At 43.0% G+C, this 25129-nt stretch overlaps 1 protein-coding gene across 1 annotated transcript; it reads right to left on the minus strand.

Annotated features, from left to right (window-relative positions):
* Positions 1 to 11: 11 nt before the first annotated feature.
* On the minus strand, positions 12 to 24857 carry ITIH2 (inter-alpha-trypsin inhibitor heavy chain 2). The gene is made up of 21 exons (XM_053943524.1): positions 24651 to 24857; positions 23013 to 23087; positions 17807 to 17842; positions 16891 to 17063; positions 15317 to 15421; positions 14836 to 14998; positions 14217 to 14324; positions 13365 to 13493; positions 12585 to 12701; positions 11193 to 11361; positions 9432 to 9557; positions 8253 to 8434; positions 7246 to 7431; positions 6109 to 6248; positions 5708 to 5880; positions 4715 to 4849; positions 3444 to 3557; positions 2195 to 2393; positions 1600 to 1772; positions 595 to 706; positions 12 to 346 (listed from the first exon to the last, which is right to left on the minus strand). The coding sequence occupies exons 1-21, from the start codon at positions 24732 to 24734 to the stop codon at positions 199 to 201; spliced, it is 2847 nt and encodes a 948-aa protein (XP_053799499.1). The 5' UTR covers positions 24735 to 24857; the 3' UTR covers positions 12 to 198.
* Positions 24858 to 25129: the final 272 nt, after the last annotated feature.

A 25129-nucleotide genomic window follows, 5' to 3' on the forward strand; every position in this document is an offset into this window, starting at 1 on the left:
AAGACACCTCCTCCAACCCAGCATGTCACTTTATTACAGATTTAATTTCTCAGCAGAAAAGGGAGTTTACATGTCTTTGAAACACTGATAAAACAAAATAAACAGTGGTGGGGTCGCCTCCAGTCGCCCTGGTGTGACAGCTGCTGCTCAGAGGAGTTGTTTTGGCATGAAGGAGCAGATGGGAATTTTTTGGAGCATTCAGGGTTTCTTCATGAAGCTGTAGAGGTGGGGGACCAGGTAATCCCTGTAGTGGCCATCTATGAAGCCTTTGCCACTGTTGTGCACAAACCAGCACAGCACGTCAGTCCCCAGCACACGGTCTGTCCTGTAGTCCTTCTGCACGCCCCTGCAGGGAGAGGACACCCAAAGGAGGGTCACAACATGGCAAATAGACACAGAGACATCCTGCTCAATGTTGCTGCTGTTCTTCCAAAGTGGGGAGATGTGTCTTCCACCAGCAGGAAGTGGCAATAACCACAAAACACAATTAATTTTACAGTTCCGTGACCTCGTGGGCCTGTTCTGGGGGGGTTCCAGGCAGCTCCAAGGACAGAACTGATTTATAAAGAGAGCAGTAAAGCACAGGATTCCTACCTGGTAACAGTGAACTTGTTGCCCTTCACTTCCATGATGGCTTGTGGTTTCTCTGGAGCTTGCCCAGGTGTTTGGTGGTGGATTGACACTTCTGGTTCAGACACAAACTGACCTGGTCAGGGAGAGTTTAAAGCTGTTTGTGTGGCCTGACCTTTGAAGCTCCATGTCAGCTGCTGCCAGGCACTTTTGGAAAATCAAACTAGCTCCAGCAGGCAAACCAATCCTGCATGGACCACAGGGCACTGTCTCTCACAAATCAGGAAAACAACCTCTGTTCCTCAAAAGGAGTTCTGCGTGGGTCCAGGACTCGGAAGGTTGATTTACCTTATGAACTGAGGCCTTGCTTTTGTTTTATACCACTGCCAGAAAGGACTGTCATTTAGGGAAGAGATTATTACAGATGTTTGCACAGAAATCTCCCCAGAAGGTTTTGAGGGGTTTGTTTTGAGGAGCTTGCTTTTGTCTTTTTATTTTCACCATGTAGCAGTTTAGCCAGACAGGGAAAGTCCTGTCTCAGTGTCACCAAGTCTACTCAGGTCTGTTTTGAAAACACCCAGCTGGAATAAGGAATAATGTCCTGGTCCCTGATGTTCCACTATGTCCTTGGGGCTTCCAGGACATTACAGGAATTTCTCTATTCTCTTTTTGAATAATTTCCATAGCTTTTTCATCAGGACACAAACAAACTGACAGCATGAAGATGTGCCAGGAGATGTTTAGGCTGGATATTAGGAAAAGGTTCTTCGCTCAGGGGGTGGTTGGACACTGGAAGGGGCTCCCCAGGAAGTGGTCACAGCACTAAACAAGAGTTAAGGAGCATTTGCAAAATGCTGTCAGGCACATGGTGGAATTCTTGGGAGTGTCCTGTGCAAGAGCTGGACTCCTTGTGGGTCCCTTCCACCTCAGGATATTTTAAGTCTGTGATTCTGTAAAATTCCCTTCAAGATCTAGCAAAACCCCTTCCTAGTGTCCCAGCATTCCCACTGCCCGGCCCCCAGCCCTTACCTATCAGCCCATGGGCTGCAGGAGAGAACTGGTTTTCTGGGGGAATGTAGATTCCCAGGAAGTCAACATTCACTGGGTGTTTCTTCCACACGCGGTGCAGCAGAACCATGAAGGACATCTCCTCCCCCACAGTGATGGTAACGTTGCTTTCTTTCTTCACAGATATGAGGAGCCTGGCAGAGAGGGACCAAAAGGACAGGGTCAATTCATCTGCCCACCCCACAGCCCCTTGAGATTCACTCAGGCATCCAGAATAATCCCACAGGGATGGCAGGTATGTCAGAGGATCCATTAAAAACCTTGAACTTGCGAGTGGTACCCAGAGTTCTGGTAGGACAGTGCCTAATAAACAGACACTTCACCCCCATGTTGAGGCAACCTAATTTCCCCTACAAATTTAAGCTCCTTCTACAGTGAATACAGACTTTGGATGTGATCCTGTTGCCTAAACAGTGCTGTAGGGTGTCCAGCATGGCTGACAGCTGTTAACCTGCAGGGGAAGCTCTCCTGGATGATGTGAGTCAAGGCATGGCAGGAACCCTGAGGGGATCTCAAATAGAATTGGGTGGGAGCAGGTGAAAAACGATCAACTCACTGTTTGCGAATGATGTGCCCTGTGTCAGCCCAGGTCAGTGTGATGGCATAGGAGCCATCTTTCAGCGTGATCGTTTCCGTGGTTATCTCCACTTTCAGGCCTTTCTTTTTGAAATAAAACCCAATTTTGCCAAAGTATGTGTTGAGTTTCTTATTCTCTGCTTTCTTGGCCCCGACGAGCTGCCCATTGACCACAACTCCTGTGAAGAGCAGAGAAGGAAATATTGCCTCACTCTTGGAGCACTGCCTGGAGACTTGGAGTTCTGATCTCAACAGATCAACAGAACAGGATCAACAGAAACAGGAACCCTTCTGATCCCCGGTTTTTCTCATTTTTCCAGCCAAGAGAAGAGAAAAATTTATTAAATTGCCTCCTGATGCTACTGTTCACCCCTTAGCACAATAATCTGGTGGGAATTGTTGTTAGATCTTGCTGGGAGTAGGAGCAAAACCCCTGCAGGTGTAGTGTAAGGGATGCATAGGACAAGAGGAAGTGGCCTCAGGTTGTGCCATGGGAGGTTTAGATTGGATATCAGGAAAAGTTTCTTCACTGAAAGGGTGGTCATTGGAACAGGCTGCTCAGGGAAATGGTGGAGTCACCATCCCTGAAAATGTTAAAAAAAACTCTGATGTGATGTTTGGGGACATGGTTTCGTGGTGGAGTTGGCAGTGCTGGGTTAAAATTTGGACTTGATATTCTTTATGGTCTTAGTCAACTTTTAGTGTCCTGTTATTCCATGATCTTGGCTCCTTTCCCTATGTTTGGCCATCCTCACAGTGAAAGGGTCTTCCCCAGTAGCTCACTTCTACTCTGAATTTCACCTTGTTTCTGTAGCCTCTTGTCCCTTAGCTGTGCACCTTGGACATGTGCAAGGCTTCACCTTCACCTTCTGATCACATAGTTGAGAACAACAAGATCCATCATAGATCCACCACTTCTTTTCTTAAGCTTGACCAAACCCAGCTGGCTCAGCCTCTCCCTCTCTGTCCTCTGCTCCAGCCCCAAAATCATCTTGGTGGCCATCACTGAATTCAGTCCAGTTTGTCAACATCTCTCTTGTACTGGCAAGGCCCAAACTGGACACAATACTCCAGATGTGGATGGAAATAACCATTTTCCTCAGCTTGCTGCTCACACTCCTGCCAGCACACAGTCTCCCCTGTAGGAAATTCCCCTGGTCCTTCCAAACACTTTTCAGACCAAAAGAAAAAAAATGTGCTGTAAAATAAGCCATGTTTTATTCCCTTACCAGTGCCAGGATCAGAAACCAAGTTTAGGATCTTCCCAGGCTCCGAGTTGATATTGAAGCAGATGTTCCTTTGGCTCTTGGGCAGGTGTATGATGAAATGTGGGTCATTGTCCACTGAAACACAGAAACAAACAAGTGTGAGAAGCAGGTCAGCACCTGCCCTAGAGGGGAGAGACACAAAAGCTTTCCAAAAAGATTTTTAAGCAGTTTTTGGGATTCCTCATAGTAAAATGAGGGCCCTTTCCACCCTAAGGTAGCTAAAAAAGTTCTCAGCTGCTCCTCACAAAAGCCCCTCAGACACTTCCTCCTCATACAATTCCCTGGTTTAAGGGGAGGAAGTGACATTCCTGGTTTGAGAGCTGCCAAATGCAGAGAACCATACTGATGCCAGGTAAAGACACACCCTGCCTACTAATCCCACTGAGGAATACAATCCAGGACTGGTTCTCACAGTATATTTAATGACCTGATAAGACTGCAGATGCCTGAGACAAATAACTGCACCCAACACTGAAGGCAGCTGCTTCCAGCCTTGTCTTGCAGTGCAGAGCTCTGCCCAGCTCCTGCTGGGCTGGTGGTGTCTGGCATTTCCCTGTGCTGAGAAGGAGTTTGAGAGCTCTTTGTGTAATCACTACATAAATACACACATCTCACAGAGAGTTATTGTAGTAACACCGTGTTTTTTATGGGCAGTGGTTCTCACAGCTGGCTTGCTCAAATAAACTGCCACTAAACTGTGGCAAAGGCCCAAGAATTAGCAGGATCCATCAGTCACCAGTGCACTCAGAGATTTTTATCTACCACAGAACATTTATCTGCCATTTACAACAGCAGTAACTCTACAATAGCTTTCATCTGTCATTTACAATGGAGGTAACTTCGCTACTGCAGAGAAGCTAAAGTTAAGCTCAGCAAACAGCCCCAGCCTCAGGGAAGCACACAGCAGCTTATGAGGTCACTTAGCTACTTTAGATCCTATTAGGATCCAAAATAGTATCATCCTTGTAGCTTACAGCATATTTTTACAGGTTCATCCATTCAAAATCAAAATTACTCCATGATTTATAAAGAAGAAGCTTGGGTTGGAAGGGACCTTAAAGAGCATCTTGTTCCAAGCCCCCTGCCAGGGGTAGGGACACCTTCCACTAGACCAGGTTGCTCAAATGCCCATCCAGCCTGGCCTTGAACACTTCTAGGGATGGTGGTGAGTCATTAGGTGATGAGTGTTGGTGTGTCTGGTGTTCTTGGCAGAGAAATGCTGTAGGTTTTACCTCTGTTGATGCTCAGAGAGGACACAGGTGGGCTCCTTTGCTCAGGCATGAAGCTGACTGGCACAGCTGTGACATTGGCCCAGGCTGGGATCCCTTTGTTGTTATTGGGTGCATTTGGGGTTAATCCCAGAGTACCTGTTAGATGACAGTCACAATTAGGGTTCTGCAAGTGCTGACATATTTTATAGTGTAATTTTTAGAGCTCTTCAGTAAAAATCAAAAAAATCAGTAAAAAATCAAAAAATCAGCTCTTCAGTAAAATCAAAGCCTGGTGTTGTTATACCAATGTAAAGCAGGTGCAACACCATTTACAATGGATCTGTATAATGACATTGGGTTGGATTTGCTCCAGTGTCTTCACCAATGAAATCTGAGGGTAGATAGCTCACCATAAGTTATTAGTGAAAAAAATGTAGCCTGGCTTTTTATCTCTCATTCATGAGAGCAGCTCCCACTTTAGCAAAGCCTCCAATGTAAGGGCTGAAGTGTTTTGGCAAGAAAAAAGCTGACTTTTAAAAACTCAGCATATAGTAAAAGCTTTGCTGACTTGGGTCCTGAGTTTGAGGTGCCTGAGAAAAGGCAGGGCTCTTCCTGCATGCTGTGGGATGACCCATGTGAATAAAGGTTTCAGAGAAGTGCAATAATTTAATAGCTGTGATCATGTTCCTCTAGACTAGAGCTCTCTCTGCCTTTTGCCATGATGGAGACAGGACAAAGTAACTTGTCCTGTCTCTCTCCCATTCAGTTCATAAAGCAACATGATCCTAAGCAATCCATGAAACTTGGTTTGTTTAATGTGTTGGGCTGACATTCACATCTGCTGACCCTACTCTGAAGAGGAGTAAGGGGCAACAGGAGCTGGGGAGAACAGCAGGGCTGAAGATTGCACAGGTCACATCTCTGTCAGTATCTTCATCCTTGTGTCTCTAATTCAGACCAGAGGCTGTTTTCACACAATTTAAAAGACAGTAATTGGCACAGTGAGACACTGACCTGGGCAGCAGCCCTTCCTGGGGTCTTTGGGCTGGTCTGCCAGCATTATCTCATCCTTTTCAGCATTCTCTATCAGCATGGCCGTGAAGGGGGTGACGATGTGATGGTCCAGAGACATCTGCAGGATGGATTTGGTGATGTTCCTCTTCAAAGCTGCAGTGGGGGCTGCGTTTCTGGGTGGAAGCAGAAGCAGAACTCCTGGTTAGCAGCTCTACAGGGCAGCTGCCATGGCAATTCTGTCATGGAGGGGTTACAGAGCCAAGTGGTGTTGCAAGAGGAAAGGCTGAGGAGATTAATCCTGAGCTGCTCCATGGCTCTCACTCAGGCTCCCTAAGGTAAATCTCCATCATTTCATTCCCTCAGCCCCACAGCCAGGCCTGTTTGAGCACATTTCTCCTCACCTCTCTGCCATCATCTGGTTGACAGTCAGATAGGCCCACAGCTTCCTGGTGAAGTCAGGATCTGCATATTTGTCCTTCTTCATGAATCCATCCAGCTCTTCAACATCTCTCAGGGTTTCCATGACGAGCTCTGCGTTTGCCTGTGCAATCAGAGAGAGAGAAAGATGAGGGATGGGAGCCAGAAGAATGGGATGCCTTGAATTCCCCTCTTGGTTGGTGTTAAGGACCCACTCTGGCTCTGTCCTTGGTCACTTCTAGATCAGAAAGTCCCAGCACCATTGGCCTGACTGCAATGGAGAGGGAAGATGTAGCAGGAGGTCCTTCTGTTGAAGACAGACACTTCTGTGGCAGTGGATTAAAGTAGTTCAAGGAGGTGTTAGCAGTAGCCCAAGAGGTGCTACTTCATGCCAGAAGAAGGATGACAGAGCTTGACAGAGCTCTGTAATCTGTCCCTCAGGCTTTTTCACATCCAATTCCAGTGAAGAACACAAACCGAATTCTACTTTCTCACACAAACCCTTGGACTGCACTGTGCTTTGGCAGGAAAAAATACTGAAGATGTTTGGGTTTTTTCCAACAACTGACAAATGATAACTCCTAAGCCCTGTAAGAGTGCAGATAATTCTGTTCCTCCTCTGAAAGAAGGGTCTCGATGTACTATTCCCATCCCACCACACTCCACCTGGAAGAGCAACCCTGAAAACATGGGAAAGGCTCACCACACATAAAAGGGCAGTGCTAGGACTTGGTATGCTCTAGATCCACTAGCTTGAACTCCCTGATGGTGGGAAGTTCAGTCATGAAAAGAATTACCTTAGGGGATCACTCCTGCATCTCCACAAAACATGAAGGAAAATCCATACTTTTGTCCAGATTTAATCTTTTTGGTACATTTATTAGCAGGAAGTTCCTCTGGCAGGCTACAGGGTGCAGGGAGTGACTATTGCTGGCTGTACTTGAAGCTGTTGTGAAATACTCTTGGAAAAATCTCCCCATGAGTATCCCCACGTTCCCACCCAGAACCCAAGAGGACAAAACCCTCCACTGGCATTAACCTTCAGCAGGGAGACTGTACACAGGAGGGAATGGACCAGCCCAAATCCCCTGAGCAGGTGTCCCAGGGACACCTTCACTCACTGCAGTCGCTGTGACGATGCTCTCCAAGTGCTGCAGGTTTTCCGTGTCCACCTTCCCAGCCACTACTATCTCTGAGCCACCAAAGTAGTTGTGGAAGCTGCTCTGGGTGACATCTGACACTGACTCCTGGGGGTAGTTGAACTGAATCTTCTTCAGGAGTGGGGTGGAGACCTGGTTGTAGAAATTCTGAGAGGGAAGGAGGCAGAGAAGTGAGTCTGTTGTGCATGAAGTGACTCTCTTGCACAGGCCACTCTTACTGAAAGGACAGCGAGTGACAAAACCTGGAGCCCTAATGAGCAAGAGGGAATTTCCTCATCTCATTGAATGCAGACTTCTTCATACTTGGCACACTCTTAAGGGGATACAGCAAGAATATCTGGTCCAATTCTTGTGAAAGTCAAAGGATGGCCAGAAGTCCATGGGCTATGGACTTCATCCAGGCCTTTGTTCCCAGACCTAAAAGTCTTGAGCACAGATGTATGTGGGCCTGAATCCCTCCTCAGGATGGTCAGCTCTGGGCTGCTGCGTAAGACACACATCTCCTCCCCACTTAATTCTTGTATAGATGGTGAAATCAGGGAACAGTAACAGTCTAAGGATGTCAGAGTTTGATCAGCAACAATTCCTGCTCACTGATTTGGAGCCAGAGCTAGACCTGCACTTTTTCTTACATTGGTTAAATCTGGATTATCCTTTACCACTTATATCTAGAGATTTTGTTAGTGATGAAATGGCCTAAAGTAACATCCAGACCTTAATTCAGACTTTAATTCAGAAAGTCTTTTTCTATAGTCAAAGCTGTTTTATAGAATATTAATCCTACACAGGGAAGTAAAGTGTGTGTTATAGATATTATTAAAACTGTAACTAGTACCGCTTAAACTGAAATTCTTGATATTTTGCAGGACTCTCCAGAAGAAATGATGGGTTTTGAGAACTTCTTGCTAGTGGAGTTACAGCTGTGAACAGAACAGGAGAGTTTCAGAGGCAACGAGGCAGAAGCTCACCTTCATTTGGAGAGAAGTCTCCTGGTTTCCAAAAATCCTCTGGGCCATGCCACGGTTGTCGGTTGCGATCCTCTGCAGGAAATCGTAATCTACATCAAACCCAATCCCGAGGCAGAAGAGAGAGAATTCATCCTTTATGCTCTGCTTCACGTTCTTCTGGATTGTTGTCAGCTTCAGCTCACCTTGGAGACACAGAAAGGGTGACATTCACCTGAGCAACAGGAAAGTCTCCATCGAGGTGAGCACATTCCTGCTCTCCCTGTGTCTCTGGTTCTCTCTGGATATTAGGGAAATCCAGACAGCAAGCTCAATGCCAGATTTCCATTGCCTACAGCAACGTTTGAGCTTCTCCTGGATAGAGATTAACAAAGTGTTTGCACTGAAGAAGATCCTTTTGGACACTTTTTTTGATATCTGATGAGTTTTCATTGTATATCCAGGGCTCTTAGTAACTTCCTAGGGGGATTTGAAATTCTAGTACATCTAGAATTCTTCCAGAATTAATGATTCAAGCTCTCTGCAGATTAAGGCATCTCCATGAAGACTTTACTTTGTTTCTCATACTTAAGATGTTCTCTGTCATCATTGGGACTGGTTTTTTTTTTTTTTCAGGCTTATTTTTAATGGCAGAATTTTTGGACCTGACATCTTCAAGTCAGCAATTGCTTTGACCTGTACCAAATTAATTCCAGATTAATTTGCTTTCCACTCTCTTTTCCTGCTTTTGATGTTATGCTTGTGACTGCATAGATCTGTGTGGGCTAAGTTCATAGGAAGAGGAAATTTTTGTACAATCATAGGATCATAGAATGGTTTGTGTTGAAAGGAACTTCAAAGATCATCCAGTTACAGCCCCCCTGCTATGGGCAGGGACACTTTCCACTAGACCAGGTTGCTCAAAAGCCCAATTTCTCTAAGGTTGTTCTGATTACCTGTCCTACAGGACTTGTGCACTTCTGTAAATTGCAAAAAAATCATAACCTGCATAACAAGCTGCTCATCTTTTGAAAGCTTCTGTGCAAAGCCCCGTAGCACTTCTAGCACTTGGCAAAAGGGAAGCAGAAGGGATTGGAAGAAAGATGAATGGAATTTTTTTAACTTACTGCCAAATTGTCTACTTGTTGCTTTTTTCAGGCTTAACTTGCCAGCCTTTCTTCTCACCCAAAGCAGGGTCCTTACCTACTGTCGGGTCTCCATCAGATACCAATACAATCATGGAAACTGAGTTTGGGTCCAACATGCCTAAACTTTTGGCTTCGTTCAGGATGAAAGTGGCTCGGAGAAGAGCTTCATTGATATTTGTGCCTGTCAAAGACACAATGAAGAAAACAAGTTTTTTACTCTTGTTGACTCCAGATTAGTTCTAAGATTCTAGTGGAGTTAAGAGGGACAAGAGCTGAGATCAAGGCAGCAAAACCTCTCCTCTCTGATGTTTAGGTACACCTTTCTGCAGTCTGGTTCCCTTTTTCATCCCAGGCTGTCATCTTCATGAGGCTCCTCCACTCCCCCTCACTAATTCCAGTGTGACAATTTGTGGTGTTGGGAACTACTTGGTGTAGGAAGAATTACTGGGTTTGCAGGCAGGTGATTGAATGAGAGCATGAAAAAACTTCCTGTTCTGGTCATCAGCCCATTCCTTGGACAAGAAGAGATATATGTTTGCTGAGCTTATCTAAGGTTTGATTTGTGACACAGAAGGAGCAGAGTAAGAAATCAGGATAAGAGGAACAGAAACCTGAAGACCGAGCAGTCAGAAAATAGGTAATTTTTTTTGTCAAGAAAGAAAAAAAACAGCAGTTCCAAAAACAAGATAATAAAATGCTGCATTTAAAGTGGCTTTGCTGGATGGGAGCTGATCTCTAAACTTATCTGTCAATTCTTTTTGGGGTAACAAAGTCACTCATATATTGGTTTCCTCTTTCCAACACACTGAAGATTTTGGACAAGTCTGTAACTTCATGTTCACTGTAGTGAAAACTTCTGAAAATGAAGGTGCCACAGCACCAGAAGGCTCTGATGTTAGGGAGAGTCTCTCTACACTATTGATGCAGAAATAACTGAATAACAAATCCAGAACTGCACTTCAGAGAGTGGCAGATTAAAATCATTGTAAGCCCCTTCCAAAGACCTGTGCAGCTGAAAAAGGCATCTGTCCTTGTTTATCAGACAGGGAATGAAGGCACAAAAAGGATAAATAGTTTGCCCACATGGCATTTAGTCGCTCATAGAATCATTGAATCGTTAAGGTTGGGAATGACTTCTAAGATTGAGTCCAACCATTAACCCTAGTCCAACACTAAACCATGTCCTTAAATTCCTGCAGTTGTTTTTTGTAGGACTTGTGGTCCAGACCCTTTCCCAGCTCCATTGCCCTTCTCTGGACATGCTCCAGCCCCTCCATCTGTTTTCTGTCAAGAGGGGCCCAAAACTGAACATGGGACTGGAGGTGTGGCCTCACCAGTGCCCAGCACAGGGAACGGTCACTGGCCTGGTCCTGCTGGCCACACAAGTGCTGATCCAAGCCAGGACACCATTGGCTTTCCTGGCCACCTGGGCACACTGCTGGCTCGTGTTTAGCTGGCTGCCAGCCCAGGGCGAATTATTGTGATTCTCTGCTTAGGGAATATTTCATCTGCCTGTTCATCCAGACCTATGAGACGGACTTCATCTTTCAATGATATTTGGGATCTCTGAGGTGGGAGGTAAGATGGATTAAAGGCAGCTCTTCTGTGGTCTGTGTTCTATCTGCCATAGAAGGAAATGCTATCCCATCCTCTAGTACAATAAACTGCAATTCTTGCTCCTCTTTTAGGCATGCTTTTTCTATTTTGGGAATCAGACTCTTTTTTTAGGAATACTCTGAGAGTCTGAAGGCTGTCTGAGGCACCCATTCCTGTGAGAAGCAACTTCTGCGAGCACCCTGCAATCAAAACCTCATACCCCCGTTGGGATGGATTGTCTGGATGTACTTCTTAGCATCTTCCACCTGCGATGGGGTGGCTGAGACCAGATTATCTCTCCAGCACCGGACGTTGTGGTTGAAGTCGATCAGGGAGAACTGGTCAGCAGCACGGAGCTCACTCAATATTGCCTTCATGGCCTCGATGGTCTGAGGAGAAGTTTAGGAGAAGACAGGTTTATGCTTCATGCTTATAAAAGCCTCTTCTTAACTTGTGACCAGGGGAAAATATTAGCCTTTGAGGAATAAGCACATTAGCCTTTGAGGAATAAGCACATGAGCACTGAAATCCAAATTAGAATCTCCTGTCCAAATCTCTCCCTCTTTTGGGTTTTTCTTTTTTTTTTTTTTTTTTTTTTTTCACTTCTTGCATAATGTTGACATTTTCACTGAAGAAACAGAAAAATTGCAATTAGAATTCATGTGGCTCAACTTGCTTAACTCCTGCTAACACAGAGTGAAGTGAAAGGGAGAAACATTTCTGGTTTAGGAGAGAGCAACTGCTCAGATCAGCTCAGGAGACTTAGCTCTGTCTGCAACGCAGTCATTTCATAACATCTCTTTGAAGATGTGTGATTTAAACAAGTGACAATTAATCTGTATCCCAGTTTTGCAGCACTGATTTCCCCAAGGAAGCAATCTGCCAAGCCTTACTATTGTGCTCTGAAGGAAATTCAAATACACCTGGATGATCCTCAGCTAATGTTTGTCTGGATAGTTCTTAAAACCCTTCAGTGACACATGATATACCATCTCCCAAACTCCTCACTCAGACCTACAGGGTTTCCCTAATATATAGCTTAAACCTCTCCTGCTGCAAATCCATCTGATTCCATCTTATTCTACCCTGTCTGGGCATGAAAGTCAGTTGATGAGTTTCCCTTTCAGAAAAATTGTTTGCATATTTGGAGGCTGATTATCTTTCTTGAAGCATTTTCTCTTGCAGACTAAAATATCTTATTTTAACATGTTTTCCCCTTTATGGGTAATGTTGTCTAAACAATCCTTAGTGGTCTTCAGAATGCTGTCAACAATTCATCCATGTTTGGAAAGCAGGGATGTAGTATCCCCATCGAGACTTTCCCAGGATTCAGTATGGAGCATTAGAGAAAAAGGGGGTCAGAGCCTTTGCAAAATATTTTGTGATCTTTCCATTAAAATTTAAATTTAGAGTTAAAATCTGGCACCACCTCTTCCTTAAAGCATGGAAGAAGCATTATAAATAAAAGGGTGAAATCATGAAGTCTTTGGTTCCAAATATTTTCCAAATTAAGCTGCTAATTTTACATGCCAGTGTGCTACAGAACTGCATGGTAAAGCACATGGGGAAAGTTGGCAGTACATTCATTTTACAGCAGAGGTCAAACACTTACTTGTTTCATTTTTAGTCCCCACATCGAGCCACTGACATCTATAACAAATAAAATGTTTTTGGGCAGTGGATCAAGATTTTCCGGAGCAAAGAAGTGAATAAAATAGCCATTAAAAATCTGTAAAATAAAATTAAAAAATCCCAGTGAAATGAGCTATAGCAAAGCTTTCAGAAAACTCAAGACAGCAAAGAGCAGAAAATTCTTATTTTCTTAATGAGCTAATTATTTTTCCCTATTGTCTTTTTCTCTTCTTTATTGGCCAGTTCTAACTTTCATCTTTGCATGTCTCTGTAGCCTTACACCATTTTTACTCAATAAAAGCTGAGCCTGGTTCTCAGACAACTTCCATGCCGTAGCATAGGGAGGAATGAAAAATGCTTTGAAAAAGACTGTTCTGCCTGTAATAATTCAACCTCATAACTCAGCTTCATGTTAACATAAAAATAGTGATGTTCTGGTTGTCTCCTTGTGATGTATTGGTACTACATCCAATGACTCCATCCTCTGATTCTACATTAAATCACCAGAGTGCTGCCAGGTATAAAGACATTGGCTTTTGGACATGACAGAAATCTTCTCCTACTATATGTAAGCCCATTTCTTAGTCATAAATTAAATAAATCCATTCTGCCCACTTAAAATCCCTCTGTTCTTTCAATTGGATACAGAGCTCGTCCTCATGCTTATTTCCCTGAAGGATGAAGTTCAGGCACAGTTTGCTGAAGGACAGCAATTCCTTTATTCACAGCTCTCTGGTCCCAGCTGAGCAGCCACACTTACTTCCAGTTCTCCCCCCGTGGTTTCTCTGTTCACATCATACTGCACCACAAAATTTCCATCCACGGCCGTGGACGAGCACTTGGGGCATTTTCGTTGTTGATCCATTGTTGGTTTGAAAGAAACGTGAGCCTTGAAATGAGGAGAGATCATCAGTCAGCCAGGTGTTGTGTGAGAGGGGGTGATTGACACAAGGAAACTCCACATCTTCATGAAATGTCTGATTTCACTGAACACTCTCCTGCTTTCATTATTTGTGGAAAATGTGGACTTTGTCACTTCAGAAGAAAAACAGCACTAAGGTTTGCCTGGATATGTTGATTCAGTAGTAGCAACTGTGATACAAATCACATGACCCATCTACAGCACCAAATATTTCAACTAGAGCTGTGCAAACCATTTGTATTAAGCAACACATTGGGTTTTATTAACATTTTCCTAGTTGAAACAATCCATAATTTTATCAACATTTTTAATAGGTTTCTACTTGAATTTTCCCCCCAAGAAAAGAGGATTGCCATTTGTCTGTGAATTGAGTAGTAGGAAACATTTTCATTGGTCATGTGATTGATTATGCAGACTTTATGGCATTTTTTTCTGTTTTAACTGGATAACTTGAAATTGCCTGAGAAGATAAGACTTAATATAGACACACAGTACCTCGAAATAATTTGCTAAACTAGGAATGGGGGTGAATTTGAATATTGAATACTACCTCTCATATTACTATGGAATTATCGACAGATTTTGTTGCATTTTCGCATGCTTCCAGCAGGTACAAAAAATTTTCAGGACTGTGTAGAGTAAGCATGAAAGCGGAAGATTTTGTGCTATTTCCAGTCTGTGACTGGCTACCTTTTTCTCTCCCTTGGAGATGGTGGTGATTCCATTGAAATGATCTCCGAGGGAATTAGGAACGTGCACGTAGCGCAGTCCCTGCGGCTCAATGATGCGGACATCCACCTAAAGGCAGGAAGGGAAGACATATATTGTGGAGAGCTGCCCCATCCCTGGAAGTGTTCAAGGCCAGGTTGGACTGGGTTTGGAGCAACCTGGTCTAGAGAGGAACAAATGTGTCCTGCCCCCACTCGTAAACACAGCCAAGAATCTCCTGAATTGTGACTGACTCACGTCAGAACCACTCGGCCAAACAAGCTTTGACATTTTTATACTCTGGTGTAAACTTGACTGAAGGAAAACAAACAGTACTTGCTATTTATTTGGAGCAGTGCTTTTCACAAAAACCCCAGCTTCATGAGGTAGTGTCTTATGAGAGCTGATGATCTCTGGTTGTCCCTCGAGAACCATGATTTGTCTTGGAATCACAGAATGGTTTGGGATGGAAGGCATCCTAAAGTTCATCCAGTTCCAAGCCCCCTGCCATGGGAAGGAACAGCTCCCTGAAAACTATGGGTGTTTTCTCAGCAAGGATTCACCTGTGAGGTTCTTCCTACACACTCCAGCTCTGCTTTACCTCCATGTGCTTGGCCAGGCGTCCTGGCTTCACAGAGATGATGTGCTCGTAGGAGCTCAGCTTCCTTCGGATCATTTCATGGTAGTGGAGCTGGAACTGGATCCTCATTCCTGGCGGCACATTCACTTCGGTTTGGAAGTTTTCCATGTCCAAGGCATTGCTCCTGAAAAATCAGCTGTGGGGTTATTTTGAGAAAATACAAGGAGAAGGAAAAGCTTCTTTAAACTTTGGTTTAGATTGAGGCTTTTGATTCTAACTGTGGCCTCTGTCAGGGAGCTGCAGTTGTCTGCTAGCACAGGGTGTTTTAGCAAGCTGAAAGCTGAAACACAGTTTAAGTCCACGACAATTAAATAGCAGAGCTGCTGTAAATAAGCATTTTCCTTTCCAGGATCCCCCCTCATCTATCTCCTCCTGGGATGGGTCTTCTCAGTTGTCCTGTGAGTAAGTTCAGGACAAAACCCATATGCCAGAGTGTTTATACCTGACTATTCCAGCAGCTTTGCCTTTGGCTTTTGCTTGAGCGTACATTTTTCTGGCTTCAGATTTTTCCCGAATATGGCTGGTAAATGTGATACCATTGATATCCCTAGGAGAGAGAAACACAGTCAGCTTGCAAAAGAAACAACTTTACAATCGAGGACTGTTTCTTCAGTTTACATCAGTGAAATCTAAGCTGGTGGGAAATGAAATAACAAGGTTCTTGTTTAACCCCAAGGTAATGAATTCTGATTTTCACTAGAGCTCTATCTTTTTCCCTACCTAATTTTTATTTCAAGTAACCAGCACCACTCTGCTCTGAGGAGGATCTGCTCTCCTCCAGCTCCTTCACACTTTCCTCATGCTTTGGGCAGGGAAGGTAGTTCCTGATGTCATGGCTGGTTTGGAACATGGATCAGGACATCTCCTGTCCAGCAACCTGGCTGCTGCCTTTCTGAATGGATACTGAACCAGGCCAGTTTCTGTTCAGTGAGGGCTCTGGTTTGGGTCTCTCTCCTTTGATCTGGCAAGGTGGGGGCTTAGTCTCTTTGAGACTTTTGTCCATTTTTGTTGATATTGACCAACAGCTCAATAATTACTGGAGAGGAGGATCTAGACAGACAGACAGACTGATGACATGAACCTCTTTAGAAAGCCTGCAAAAAAATACTGAACCTGGAAAATAGTAAGAGCTTTTTGTGTTTACAAATACTTCCTTCCCAGCCCATTGAATGCTTCCAGAAGACAAGGCTGATACCTTGTCGATTTTAGTTGGGCCTTGGGTCTTCAAAGAGATACAAGTAGTTGTTATAAAGTTCTTTATTGTATGAATATATTAGTTTCAAAGGTAAAGAGTTTAAGGTATTAAAGTCTGTGTTAAAAACTTTCTGGTATAGAGTTCTAAAGTTCTGTGTAGGAACAATGGTAATAGTAGTGATAGTTGTTCTCTGATATAGAGTCTGATATTTTTAGTAGTAGTAGGAACTATAGTTTTTTCTTTTTCTTTCTTCTCTTTTTCTTCTTGTTGTTCTTTTTTCTAGTACAGGGGGATGTTTATACATAAAACCACTAATTAGCTAAAAGCACGATTCTAAAATATTCTTTCTAAACTAATCTAATCTTAATGTGTGAAAGTAGTGCTAGTTTTTACTTAAAAAACTATGTATGTAATATTTATTTATGCAATTGTATAATTTGTTTTCTTACTTAAAATTTACATATATAAGTTTATTTATTTATGTGAATAGTTCTATTTATTTATGCATATAGTTCTATCTATTTTAGATGGGTAAGTAAAGTTCTGTTATGCTTTTGTTATGTTTGGAGTTAAGTTATTGAACTTTAAACTTAGCCTTGGGGCCTTTATTAGTTAACACAGTTTTTAAAGCTACTTAAAATGTACTTCTACTTATTTAAAATCATAATTTATACTTCTATTTACTTTAAACGTGAACTTTTACTTCATATTTATGTGGTTTAATATCTCTTAATTTTTTTTAAAGGTTTTAATTTTACTTTTGTATTCATCTGAGGAACTCAGAGAGGCTTGTATTCTAGCATCACCTGACCACTACTTACATGGTAAAGTTGTCAATGAAAGCTCCTTTGGGCACTTGCACGTCAAACACGATGGGCTGGGGCCGCCTGGCGTTGTTCACCATCTTGGCTTGGATCATTGTGTTGGCCAGCCGAGATGTGATGGTGGATTGCACCTTGTAGCTGTAAAGACCTATCTTGTCATCATCCTCCCCCTGCATTTGACAAAATCGCTCTATAAATTTAGGGTGCCGCTGGAAAACAATGCCCTAGAGGACAATATCAGTCCTCTTTATAGTCTCAGTGCTACTTTTTAATTGCTGCTCCTTACAATATGGCAGCTAGAGGGGGCATGAGCTCAAGTGCAGGACATCTGCATATTTTACCTGGAAATTGTGGCAGGACAGTCATATGAATATACTTCATGATAACATTTCAGCTGAAAAAGGGTATTTTTTAAGCTGGAAGGTTTTCCTTGCTTTTTACCATGTAACCAGTCCTTGGAATGACTCTATGAGTGCAATCCAGCATGGAAAGCTACACAGTAATCCTGAATATCATATAATGAGGAGAGAGCTCACATTTTCATTTTCCCAAAATTTAGGACTTTCAATAGAAGTCCTAAATAGAGGAGACTTGAAGTGCTGGTTACTGACCTAGTGTTGTACGTGGTTAGAGCAGGGGGATAACAATATTTAAGCGTTTTATTAAGACATTGTCTTTTTCTAATCAGTTTTGATGCTTATTTCTTCATATTTACCATACCCTTCTCCCTCCAAGAGGAGATGTATCAATAGTATTGTGCAAACAGCACTCTGTTTAAAGAAAATAGGTTAATACCCAACCGGCAGTAAAAACAAGGAACTAAGCAAACAGAGGGATTGATTTCCAAAAAAATGGTTAACTAGAAAATCACTCTGTTCAGTATTACTTACCACAGAGGAAGAAAAATACTCACCAGATCTCCAACGTACCCCCAGTCAGATGTGCTCCGCTGGAAAACAAAAATATGGAGGGGATATTTCAGCAAAGCTAAGAGCACTGGCTGGCTGTTTCACGGCAGGGATCAGTGTCTAAAAGTAGTTTTCAAAGATTATGAATCATAGAATCATAGGGAATCCCAGAACCATAAAGTTTGGAAAAGACATCTAAGATCAAGTCCAACCATTAAGCCAACACTGCCAGGGTCACTAAACATTTACAAGTTTTTTTGAATACTTCCATCAATAGTGACTCCAACACTTCCGTGGGAAACCTGTTTAAATTCTTGACAACCCTTTCATTGAAGAACTGTTCCCTAATATCCAACCTAAACCTCTCCTGGCACAACTTGAGGCCTTTTCTTCTTGTCCTGTCCCTTGTACCCTGGGAGCAGAGCCTGACCCCCACCTGATTGCCCCCTCCTGTAAGGATTGTGCAGAGCCACAAGAACCCTCCTGAGCCTCCTTTTCTCCAGGCTGAGCCCCTTTCCCAGCTCCCTCAGCTGCTCCTTCTCAGACTTGTGCTCCAGACCCTTACCCATCTCTATTGCCCTTCTCTGGACATGAATGAGAATTAGTTTGAGCTCCCAAAGTGTGACTATTCCTTCTGTCTTATTTCGTGTATTTCTACATGAGATATTAGAGCATGTGATCTCCCAGCTGTGCCTCAGAACCTGTCATAAACAGGACAGCTTTCTTCCTCTGTCTTTTATTTTATTTTTAAAGAAAACATTCTCTTCTAGAAAAACATTCTTCCTGAAAGCAAATGACGCTGGCAGAAAGTCATCCTCAGACACCCTTGTTTTTAACAGAAAAGTTCTCTTTGTTTTTTCCATGAAAAGTGAAATATCCTAAACCCCAGACTTCTTTAGCTCACTTTGTTGCCATTTACATTAGAAAATATTTATGTATTATATGCAATATGTATAAATAAAAAAACCCATTGTGTAATCGATATTACATTTACATGCTTGTGCCTATGGAAATTAGTTATGCATGGATTACTTAGACAAAATTGCTCATTTAATGGTCGTGGTTTTCCCCCTGCCCAATGAAATGCTCCATTTGGAAATATCTATGGCAAGATGATGACATCTTGTGGCCATTCAAATAATTCTCTTTAATTCCAAAAAAAAATCTCCCCCACATAAGGAATGTTTCTGTTAATCCCCTGAAAGGGAATTTGCCTCACCTAGATGCAACTTTTAATGCAGAGATCTACTTTCATGTTATCATCATACCTAGACCAGCTCAGCTCTCCAGGGTCAAGAGAACCCAAAACCACAGAAGATGCTCATGAAAACAGCTTTAATCCCGTGGTGTACTGGAAGATTGCTCTGCAATTGTTAAATTCATTTGAAGCTAATTGATACACTGTTCTAGGGAAATCTTGTGCTGTATAAGAGATGATGACATCATAGAAAGCTCATGTTAAAGACATGATTTTAAGGACCCTTTCAGGGCCGATGGAGAGGATTTCTCCCTGCCTGAGAACAAATGCAGGTTTTAATTTTCTAGCTCTAAAGACTCTACCTGAACCATTCAGACTGGGATTTCAGGATATGGAAGTTTATGGCTCTCTAGAGACCCTCTGCAGACTGATCCTGTCACACCCCACAATCTTCACTGTACAGTGGACTGGACCTTCACACCTGATAAAAGACCAGACCATGAGGAATGATTTTTGGCCCCACACATACCCTTGGCACAGGGGACATCACCAGCTTGAATACAAATTAAGATCAAACCAACATTAACTGAAACAAATTTGATTTTGGAAAGATGAAGACCAAGACCTTAGAATACAGGGGTTTTGTTTTATTGGGGGTAGGTACTTTTCTACTTTTCTGGTTCTCAGCTTAGGGCTCCTGACCCACGTTAGGAATGGTGGTTAAAGCTTTCAGGGTGCCCAGGTTTCCCTCCTGATAGTTCTTGGTGGAGAAGAGGGGAGCTTATCACTGGCACATGTAGTGACTGCCATGGCTGTTGTTAGGGATCAGACATGGGCTGGGCCAGCCATACCCCAGGGAACTCAGAGGTTGCAGAGGGCAGCCACTCCAACAGGCCAGGAGGACAGAGCTTTATCTTCAGGCATCTGAACCCCAGAATCATGGAAACACAGAATGATTTGGAATGGAAGGAACGCTAAAGATCCTCTAGTTCCACTTCCCTTGCCATGGGCAGGGACACTTTCCACTAGATCAGGTTACTCCAAGCCCCAGCCAACCTGGCCTTGAAGATCCTACTTCAGGTCTGAGTGCTGAAGTGATTGTTGAGAACAGGGACTTCTGTGGTACCTGAGACTATTTCCAGCATGAGGATTCATGGCAGATCCTGGCTTTTAAACCACATCCAGACCTGCTGATCACTGCACAAAACCAGGATCTTGTGCCATATCTCATGCGTGCCAAATTGCTAATCGGAATGAAGACAACATGTGCCTCAGGAACTGTTTGAAGCACAGATGCTGAGCTCTGTCTGCAGATACTGAGATGCATCTTCTCCTGAAACCTGTGCAGGCCAGGGATATTTAACCCTTGACAGTGATCTTTGTTCAAATCACTGTGCATGGACATTGCAGCTAATTTGTAAAATAAGGAGAGCAGAATCACAGATGTTCTGCATTTGACAGATTTTTTTTTTTTCTACTGGGGCATGAAAAATGTTGAAAAGCAGATGCCCCACAGAAGAAACCAGAAAGAAGATGTGATCTTCAAGTGTTCAAGGCCAGGTTGAACAGGGCTTGGCGCAACCTGGTTGACTGGAAGGTGTCCCTGCCCGTGACAGGGGGTTGGGATTAGATGATCTTTCAGGTCCCTTCCTGTTGGAATACCAGGGTTCCAACACTTTCCAACCCAAACCATTCCATGTTTCTGTGATTTTATGATCTACCTGGAACACCCTTCCAGTTCTTTGAGGGGCTGTTCCCTCATAATTCACTTATTTTCCTGTAATTTCCTAAGCAGTTTTTAGCACACTCCAAATCCATTGCAGCCTCCTCACACTCCTTTCAGGGGATCCTCACTGTGAGATGCAAGAAGAGAAATTTCAGACCTAAGACAGTTTGTCTTCACAGTGCTGCAGATGGATCCTTGTCTGTTTGGTTATATTTAAACCCTGGCAGCTGGGGGAGTCTCCAACCAGCTGATTTAAGAAGAAATTCTCTGTGTGAGGGTGATGAAGTCCTGGCAGACGATGTTCAAAGAAGCTGTGGCTGCCCTGGAAGTGTTCAAGGCCATGTTGAGTGGGGCTTGGAGCACCCTGGTCTGGTGGAAGGTGTGGAAGGTGTTCGTGCCCGAGGCACAGAGGTTGGAATGAGATGAGCTTTAAACTCCCTTCCAACCCAAACCATACCACGATTCTATCATTCCACCCTATCTCTTTCCATATATCCTTCCTGTGCTGCTTCTCTTGGAGGGAAAACCAGGCAGGCAGAAAAGGAAAAAGGAGTGATCTCACTCACCTCTGGACAGCCAGAGATCAGGACCCAGATCTGGGCAATGTGCTGCAGAACATCCCACCTCACAGGGTGCCTCACAGGTCTAGACACTTTATCTGTCTCCCAAAGAGAGATAACAGCTGTGCACCACCATACAGAGGTTCACAAGGTCACCTGCATTCCAGCCCATGGAAAACTCTGCTGCTGTGGTCACGAGGACCATGCACACACCTGAGGCACAGCATTTTGAGAATTACTCATGAGCAAAATAGCAGAATACCTTATCTGTACCTAGAAAACCATCCTCTGTGTTTAGAGCCAATCAATAGGGTCTGCAGGGAACTCTGTTGCCTTGCTGCCAATGGGCTGGTGAGCTCTTTGCAGGAAAGCATAGTGCTGAAAAAATAATTTGGGAGACAGCCTTCCTGCAGTGATGAACAGGAAATAACTGTGTGCCTGCTGCTGGCCAAGAGCTGCTGTCTCAAGATGACTTCCACAGTTCAGTTTAATCTAATTTATCATATTGTGACTGTATTATTATATTAATCTATATTATTATATTGTGACTCAACTAATATAAGAGTAGCTGAGATCTTTGTTCCACTGGTTTGCAAAGATTTCTTTGATGGTAAAGGATGGGAAATAATGTATGGGAATAAAGGCATTAAATGGTATAATGAAACCAGTGGTAGAATTGCAAATTACTGCATGCATTTGTCTGTGCCTCTATGTACCCAGAAATTTTGGGAACAGAGGCAACATAATACATATGGCACTGATACAGACATATTGGAAAGAAATGATGCCCTGCAGAAGTGCAGCTAGGAGGGATTTCTGTTTGGATCATGATTCTGTTTGGATCATGATTCGATTATTTAAATACTGGACTGGCAAGTGTGAGAAGGCTTGATTCATACTCACTCTAAAATCTACCATTTTCTTCCACTGTTATGCAGGCTTTAGGTGTCAATAAATTCCATCCAAAGCCTTAGGAAAAAGGAAAATCAGGTTTGCCTGTGTGTGATTTCAGACTCTGGGAAATCCAACATTACTCAAGAGGATCTTTCGTTTTCACTACATTGAACAAGCTCAAGAAAATTGGCACCAGAGCTTGGTGGAGGACAAGCTCCACTCTGATCATCATTTCTTTCATACAATGTAATGAAAAATGAATACATTCAAACAACTGATTTAATGAGTATTATCATTAATTGCTACCGTGTAAAACACAGAAAAACTCTTGCAATGCTGCTCTAAATGTTTCTGTGTCTCAATCCAACAGAATAAAATAATCTGCAACCCATCAGCGTGCCAGAAGTAAATTTTCTTCCCAGATCTCAGATGGTACCAGCTCATCACTGAGTGTCACTCTCTGACCAGAGTTAAATGTGAATGCATGGACTGAATGTTTACAGCCTGCACTTGCCAATGTTTGAAGTCCTTTTTCACTTTCTCATGGAAAAACCTCACCTGTTTCTATGGGATTTTCCCCAGACATGAAGTTAGACAAGTATCTCCATTGTTTATCACCTCAGGAGCACAGATAACAGAACAAAGGCTTGCTGTGCTTAAGGGAGAGCAGCAGTTCTTGTCCCAGCCAGAGATATGGAAGTCTCAGTGCCTATAAAAACCAGCTGGTCCCACATGATTGTACACTCACCACCCTGGACATGGAAAAGACACCTGGAGAGAGCTCGCAGGCATTCTGGCTTCCCTCCTCTTTGAAGCATTTCTGAGTACTGTACCTGGTACCTGCCATTTCTCGCCTTGGAGCTTGTGGGAAATCCATCAATTTCCAGATCAATTAGGTTTTCCACTTCCTAGAGGAGGGAGAAGAAGAAAGAGTTGCTGCTGCCTTGCTGTTTGATTTATCACTCGATTCATTATTGATTAGCACTTTACAGGAGAGTTCCAAAGGGAATTTACCTCCCCTGGATGCTAATGGGGAGCACAAACCATCTCAGACCAAAATCCTCACACATTCAGTTTCCCTCAGTGGCCAACCAGCTCTATAAACACCTGTGAAATCATGACCTTTACCATCACTTTACTGCCTTTCCTTCTGAAACAAGGAGTAATATTTAACATAAAATGACCACAAAGAGCAAGAGGCAGATGATTATCATCAGGATGGGTCAAGCCATGGAAACTACAGCATTTCAGACACTGATCTCACTCAAAGCAAGTACAGAGAATTTCTCCTCAAACCAGTAGAAATTGTCTCTGGTTTTACACCAGTATACCTGAGAACTAAATTTCCCCCAGTGATAGCAGAGTAACATCACGTCTTTTCCAAGTGTAAAGCTGCACTGATTCATTTAGAAGTGTGGGTCACACCACAGCAACACTCTTAATTAAATTTTGTTATGAGTTTATTTTATGGCAATAAAGAAGTTTAAGTGCATGAGTTCTTTTCCAGCTTATGTGATAGCATACCCACAAAGGTTTTCACAAAATTAATTTAAATTGTTTAAGCACAGTGATGTTAAATTGGTAAGGCATCTACAATTAGAAAGAACCACAGGTCTGGAATATTTTTCCTGGGAATTACAAACTCAGTTTTAAAATCTCATTGAGTCAAGAAAATGGCTATAAAAATAAAGAAAAATAGGATATCCCAGCTCACTGAAGATTTTTATTGATCCTGGAAAGGAAAAGAAAGCCTCATATCATCTCTGCTGACTTCACAGAAATATTTCAAAACTACAGTGTGGAAATGGGTGTAGACACCAAAACTAAGTTCACCTGAGCCTGGGGGGTTTAAATTTAGACTCAGTTTCAGAGTCAAAGCTATAACTATACTTCTTTTCATCATACTATTATCCCAAGAAAGGATGGTCACTTTTATAAATTCTCTCATCCCTCTGCTGAGGAATGTAAAGTCAATAGGATATTCACTCTATATTTGAATTCCTGTTAACAAAAAATTAATTCCATACAGAGCTTTGCTGAAGTTCACAATTTTCCACCAAGGAGGCTCCATTCACAAAGATGTCTAGGTGCCCTGTTTCTGCTTATTCCAGGGAAACAGGGTATAAAATATGCTGAAGATCTGAGTATAGAAGCCCACTTAAATGTTTAAAGGTTAAAAAAAACACACCAGAAAAGGCAACACTGAAGTAAGAATATGAAACTGCTTGGAATGAAATTTGGACTTATGCTCACACTCTCCCTTTAATAATATTAAACAGTAATAATAATAAGCTTTAATAATATTAAAAAAAATAACATTACAAATGGCAAATGAAGACCAATTATCAGAGATATTTACAGCTAAAAGTAGAAGAGAATTGTGAAGCAGTGACCCAATTCTGCTCCCACTGCTGCTTCCACCCAGAGTTCAGCAAGGAAGGGAGACCTGGGCTCTGCCTCCAAATACTCACATCTGGGATGTCGTCGATAACCAGATCAAAGCCCTCGACTCCAGAAATGAGGAACAAAACCAGGAAGCTGCTCAGATACTTCATTTTCTTCCCACTTGTTTGCTCCTGAGCACAGCTCACACACAGGTACAGACACAAGTTCTTCCCTTCTCTGAGACAAGTTCAAGGAAACAGCCCAGGTTTGTGCAGCATTTTGAGCAAAGTTCTGAAATGCTGACTTTGTTTAGGCCGTAGGTAAATATTAGCCTTGCAACGCAAGCCTGAGCTGTGGTGCCTGAGCAAGGGTTATCCAAATAGTGTCTTCACTTGCCTCTGCCCTCGATAACAGCCCTGGCTTGGTTAGGCTCACTCCTTGCTTTTGTAGCTTCCCGTGATGTTTGACTAATTTCCTGCTAGGCACAGAGCTTGCAGTATCCAAAAACTTCAAAAGATCTCAGCAAGAACTCCAGCTTGTCTGTTTATAGCAAACGAGGCGAAGT

The sequence above is a fragment of the Vidua chalybeata genome, chromosome 5, assembly GCF_026979565.1.
Source record: "Vidua chalybeata isolate OUT-0048 chromosome 5, bVidCha1 merged haplotype, whole genome shotgun sequence".
Classification (NCBI taxonomy): domain Eukaryota; kingdom Metazoa; phylum Chordata; class Aves; order Passeriformes; family Viduidae; genus Vidua; species Vidua chalybeata.

What these genes read in the sequence shown, in the direction of transcription:
- ITIH2 (XM_053943524.1), bottom strand. Translation starts at nt 24,734, where the DNA reads ATGAAGTATCTGAGCAGCTTCCTGGTTTTGTTCCTCATTTCTGGAGTC. An exon ending in TTCATTGACAACTTTACCAT is followed by an intron (nt 15,422 to 16,890) that starts GTAAGTAGTGGT and finishes TCTCTCTCCTAG; the next exon opens with GGATATCAATGGTATCACAT. An exon ending in CTCTCTGAGCATCAACAGAG is followed by an intron (nt 3,558 to 4,714) that starts GTAAAACCTACA and finishes TCTGTGTTTCAG; the next exon opens with TGGACAATGACCCACATTTC.